We start from the raw sequence: 6,000 nt of genomic DNA on the forward strand, positions 1-6,000 counted from the left end.
TTAGGATAAATATTTTAATTATGTTTAATGGTTTTAAAACGTTTTTCTATTTATAAACTTAGTAGATGGACTTTATATAATTTTGATATTAATATACGGCCCACATTATTGTAAATATATATATAGATAAATATCTTACATGATATTGCAATTTTTTTCCTCCGACTTTTTGGTTTCAACAATTCGATTTTATAATGTCTGCCTTTTCACATGGTACGTATTTTTTTTGTGTGTATTTTTTGACGTTTCGAGCGTGTAATGTATATTATTATTTGTTTATGTTTCGTTTAGTTGTCGCCTAATGTTTGCATTGTTTATCTGGTTCCTAAGAGATTAATGATCCAGCAATTGGTCTGCAATATGTGTCTGCTGTAGGAGATAGAATTTAAAGAATGCTTTGTAAGACTTACGTAACTGTTAGATATTTGTTATTCTTATTCTTGTATTTGGTTTAATTTTGAATTTATTTAACTTTTAATAATTCAGACCATTGTTTCCGTCTTTGAGGGTAAGTTGTACCCTGTTGATGGAGAATTAGAAGTTGAGTCGAATTTATTAGGGAAGTGGAGAGTTAAGGCTAAGGAAGACAGTGTAGGGAATTGGAGATTGTATGGAATCGGTTGGAGGAAATTTGTTGAAGATAATTTTATAATAAGAAGGATGATGGTAGTTCATATAATTAGGACTACGGATAAAAGTTTATATGTGACTGGATATGATATAATGGGGAAAAAGATTAATGTTGTTATGGGTAACGGCTTAAAAGTAGAAAAAAGCTGCTTTATTGGTGATGATTCACCTTATATCTATCAGGTAAAAGAAATTGTTATTATATTACTTGATATATTTAATCGTTAACATCAAGAAACTGACGCGTTTTTTTATTGGTAGCCTATGTCAATGGACTTTTTTCGAAGTTATATTGACGAAACCTTGGAAGAATTTTGTTTTCTTGTTGGTGGAACGAATTATATTTCAGATATTTCGTATTCAAAAGATGAAACTCTAGAGGTTAATGTTGGCTTTCCAGTGTGGGGTGAGGTTTGGGAAATATTATGCCACGATTACGATTTCAAGAAAGGTCATGTCATGATTATATGGAATATTGAGGATGATTTTGTTTGGAGGAAGAATGTTCCATAGTCGTACGAACAACACATATGGTATATCAAATGGATGGGCTGGGTATATAAATGATGGGTACGATGCCATAGCGGTTGACCATGATGTGTTTGATGCTGTTATCACAAATATTGGAATGATGGAGTGTTTGGTAAGTATATACCTTCTCACCATATAATATAATAATGTGTTTTTTGATGTTTATCATATGTAAATAGAAGTTTATATTATTTGTACGTTACAGATTATACCAGAAGTGTTTATGATGCGTCACGGTATTAGAGGTCATGTAGCTGCTAAATTACGTTACCAAGGACGGACTTACAAGATGAAGATAAAGATGTGCCATAATAAGTATTATGGTATCTTTGGTGATTGGTGTGAGTTTATCAATGAGAATGGGCTTGTGATGTTTCCGGTGATAGAAGGTGGTGTTGAAGTAATGAAAACAGTTAAACTGATGTTCCGCCTACATACAAAGACAATAAGGCATGAGTATGCATTAGTATTTGATGTTTATTAGGTTTAAAGCATGTTTTAGATTATGATATTATAAAGTCTGGTTAGAGACAATGACGATCATGTGAAACTGTCTTTTAATTAGTATTAATAAAGTTTTTGTGATTTTTATAAAGATGAAAGAATAGATTAACTTATTTTCTAAGGCAGAGGCAATGTGGTATGTGTGATTTTGGTTATCATAAAGACATGATGAAATTGAGTTGTTTTATTTTTTAGTTTTGTATTGTATAGATTACAGTGTATATAATTATCATTCAGTTGTTATTTACATACATACAGCCGAGAAAAGAAGATGGTGGTAATTTTTTATTACTATTATTTCTTTAAGAAAGATACACGTTTATTGTCTAAAACATATATACTGTGAATGTAAGCAATGATTAATCAGTGCAATAATCATATAATTTGAGTTCTATAAGCATTGAAGGACTTCATTGTAAACTACATTTTTTGTTTTGTTGGTAGACCGACCATTCTCATCATAAATTAAAACCTTCAAGCCTCTTTTACTTGTAACTCGAGAAACTGCAACATAAAGCTGTCCATGTGTAAAGACGGGCCTACGAAGGTATAATCCAACAGTAGACAAGGATTGTCCTTGACTTTTGTTTATGGTCATGGCAAAACAAACTGACAAAGGGAATTGTCTTCTTTGGAATCGGAAGGGCATTCGTTTGTCAGATGGAATCAACTTCATGCGAGGTATATATGTTATCTCATTGAAGAATTTTCCGGATATGATTCTCGCTTCAATAACATGTTGCGCGATTCTAACAACCTGCAACCGAGTACCGTTGCATAGCCCTTTAGTTTGATCAATATTACGCAACAACATGACCGGAACACCTACTTTAATTGTGAGTTTATGGTTCGGGATTCCTGAAAATTTGAAACCATTCAGAACATCTGGAGCGTATAGTGATTCTTCAAAATCGTCTGCTGATTCTGTTTCACACAAGGAATCCAAACTCAAGTATGTTTTCCCTTCTTTTTTCATCAACCCTAACATGTAATCATTAATTGCATCAACTTCTTCATTTGTGGGTACCAAAATGGCTTTATCTTGAAAATAATTTGGATCATTTAGATGATCTTGAAATCTGGATAAATTGCTGATGTAATTGCCTTAATATGATCTCCTGTAGATGGAATTATAACATCTTCTGGGAATTCAACAATAACTTCACCTTCGTTGTTGCCTCCGAGTTTTCCTTCACCTATCTTAAGAATCCATTCTGCAAATTGTTTAGCCTCTGCTATCTCGGCGGATGGACAACCAATCTGTAATCGCATGTTAACTGTCAGGCGTAAAACAGTACATTCTCGCCACAATCTTGATGAATGCATTGAAGCATTGACAATATCTGTTCGATTACCTTTTGGTATCACCGGAAGAATTTGTCTAAAGTCGCCGCCAAATACAACTGTCTTTCCTCCATATGGTCTATATTTGTATGGTGAACGGATTATGTCTCTTAGTGTTCTATCAAATGCTTCAAAACAATGACGATGCATCATTGGAGCTTTATCCCAGATGATAAGTTTTGCCTTATTCAAGAGTTCAGAAAGGTCGCTATCTGGCTTAATGTAACAAAAAGAATCTTCATTCAAGTTAATAGGGATTGCAAATCTTGAATGGGCAGTCCTGCCCCCAGAAAGTAACAGTGCAGCAATTCCACTTGAAGCGACATTGATGACTATCTCACCTTTAGATCTAATAGCTGCTGCTAACGTCTTCTAAACGTAGGTTTTCCCAGTACCCCCATAACCATATAGGAAAAAAACACCACCTTTGTCGTTGTTTACAAAAGTCATAATGGTGTGATAAACATTTTGTTGTTCTTCTATTAAATTTGCATACAAATCTCTATGCTCAACTTCAATAGCAGGTGGATCATAGTTGAGCTCGTCTTGGATTAACATATTACATGACTCTGCTATGTATCTGTCATCCGGCATTGGCATGTTTGGTATATCTTTCAAACTCATTCCTGAGCTTAATAACAATGTCTCAATGTATGACAAGGTCAAATTGAAAATTGCTTTTGGGTTAAGCTTCAATCCTGTCCGTTAGAAAAGATTTAAAATCATTTAGAAAGATGAGAATATGAGAGTATTATATGCCATGTGTAGATATAACTTAAATGTTTCAAATAAAGTTTTATGGAAAAATAATTAAAAGATATAAAAGTGTTGTTAGACGCATTCATATGAGGTTTTTCTTGATAGGTTATATCATCAGATATTTAAGTCGGTAACTTATGTTTACCTGTAACTCCCATTTCTCGTTGACGAACGTGAACCACATCATCAGAAAGGTATTTATACGATTCTTTGAACACATGATCAGGGTTACACAAAGTATCTGATGTCACTAACATGACAAAGAGGGACCTACAATAAGATGCAGTTGCCCATTCATAAGTTTCTTTTATCGAAGCAATGTACTCTCTGTCGTCGTCTAATAGTCCAAGTGCATAGCACGCATCTTTGAAAGTCTCATGTAAGGTACCATTAACTCTCTTAATATCGTCGTAACTTGTAGGACCCTTTACTTTGTTCAGTAGAATTCGTAGGTAATATAGTTGTCCAGATTTTGGAGATGCATGAATTAGTCTACCAAGGGCCGGCTGCTGATTTCTTTTTGTCCATTTCCGCTTAGACTTATTTCAAGTAAATTTTTTGGGGAATTCAGGATAAGTCATTTCTTTTGCGTCTTTATCATGTTTGTTACATTCCATCCATTCCAAAAATTGTGAACTTGCAATGGTCGGTTTGGTTACAATCTTTTTAAGCTGTTGATTTTGTTGGTATACAACCGGCTGTTCGTTCTCAAGGTGAAATGACAATACTTCAACGGATGGATGTCTATAATGAATTTCAAACCCAAAAAGTCTCCAGGCAGCCTCACATGCAAAAAGATATCGACAGTTGTAAAATTCACCTATTTCATCATGGTGGCTGTCTTGTTTGTTTTTATCTTTTTTCTTTTCTGGATCAAAAAAGCCAGCCCTTATCCGGTCAGGTCCTTTGTTAACGTACTTGAAAAGGTACTTTATTGATCCAAGCTGGTTGCACCTCTCCAGATTCATGTGGGCTTGGAATTTTCTCATAAGGACTTTATTGTATGGAACTATGGATCTGCAATTTGATCAGGTTTGTTTTAAGAAATATATCTTTTGATTATATACTAATATAGGACTTTAAAAAGTATTAATAAGAGTAGAAGATACTGTATACCTGTTGTCTAAAGGGATGCCACTCTTAAGTGCATGATTTCCATCCTTGCGTCTCCGGTAAACAGCATAACCGTCCTCATCGATATAGGTATGTTCATTGAAATCTTTTGGAAATCGTTTAGTACATTTTCCTTTTGTCATACATGGCATGAATTCACGGTCAATTCCACAAGGTCCATGTAGCATGTTGTCACAAACTATTTGATACAAATCTAGTTCGAGTTCCTTGTCTGGTATTTCAGAACATATTACACGGTCTATGTCTTCTGGAGTTGGTAGCTTTGAACCGTTTTTCAAAAACAGACATACATGACAATGTGGCAGTCCTCTTTTCTGAAACTCTATTGTGTATACAACTATTGCAAATTAATAGTTTATGTGTAAGACTAAATCAGTCTCTTTGAATAAGATCTGTAAATATATGACAATACATATACTAAATAGTTTAATTGTCATACCTCATGCTACTTCACCCAAGATGTTTTCCTCAGTTAGTGTCTTGATTAGTAAATCAAGTTTTAATTTGAACACACGTGTTAGAATATCTGGCCTGTCCTCGGGCCTTAGATCTTGCTGCTCAACGAATCGAAGAATCTCGGGCCATTTAGGATTGCAAGCAAAGGTTAAAAAAAGATCTGGATAGCCAAAATACTTGCAAATAGTCATTGCATCCAAGTAATTCTTCTACATGTACCTGGTTCCACCTGTAAATGAAGAGGGCAAAATAATATGATTTCCCACGGTTGAAGCATCGTCGTTTCCCTTTTCTGTTGCATTAGCCAAGTTACTTAAAGGTGCGACACGTAGGACATGCTGGTTAAAACAGTGAGAATTAAGACGTTCGTTTTCGACCATGGTATAAATGTCAACCAGAAACTGTTGGAACAGTTTTCTTGCACGTAATATCAAAGAAACCTCATTGGTTCTTTGTTGTATATGATAGGCAGCAAAATGTCGCATGCTCAGCCTTATTCTGCCTCGACACCACGATGTAGAATATCCATTCTGTAACCGTCTTCTGCATAAGGAAATAACAGATGATACTGAAGGGCAAGATACTAAGGATGTAACTCACTAATACGCTTAAGTTGGCGGCTCTTTGTCTCCAAAATGATAT

General features: G+C 34.6%; 3 protein-coding genes across 3 annotated transcripts; 1 reads left to right on the plus strand and 2 right to left on the minus strand.

Annotated features, from left to right (window-relative positions):
- Positions 1–785: 785 nt before the first annotated feature.
- LOC122585816 lies at positions 786–1,756 on the plus strand. The gene is made up of 2 exons (XM_043757939.1): positions 786–1,273; positions 1,367–1,756. Exons 1-2 carry the CDS (start codon positions 1,112–1,114, stop codon positions 1,643–1,645), a joined length of 441 nt encoding a protein of 146 aa, XP_043613874.1. The 5' UTR covers positions 786–1,111; the 3' UTR covers positions 1,646–1,756.
- Positions 1,757–2,056: 300 nt separating this feature from the next.
- On the minus strand, positions 2,057–2,653 carry LOC122587943 (ATP-dependent DNA helicase PIF1-like). The gene has a single exon (XM_043760097.1). The coding sequence runs from the start codon at positions 2,651–2,653 to the stop codon at positions 2,057–2,059; it is 597 nt and encodes a 198-aa protein (XP_043616032.1).
- Positions 2,654–2,727: 74 nt separating this feature from the next.
- On the minus strand, positions 2,728–5,738 carry LOC122587953. The gene is made up of 6 exons (XM_043760105.1): positions 5,588–5,738; positions 4,885–5,239; positions 4,428–4,785; positions 3,914–4,307; positions 3,475–3,707; positions 2,728–3,381 (listed from the first exon to the last, which is right to left on the minus strand). Exons 1-6 carry the CDS (start codon positions 5,736–5,738, stop codon positions 2,728–2,730), a joined length of 2,145 nt encoding a protein of 714 aa, XP_043616040.1.
- Positions 5,739–6,000: the final 262 nt, after the last annotated feature.

This window comes from Erigeron canadensis, chromosome 1 (genome assembly GCF_010389155.1).
Source record: "Erigeron canadensis isolate Cc75 chromosome 1, C_canadensis_v1, whole genome shotgun sequence".
Classification (NCBI taxonomy): Eukaryota; Viridiplantae; Streptophyta; class Magnoliopsida; order Asterales; family Asteraceae; genus Erigeron; species Erigeron canadensis.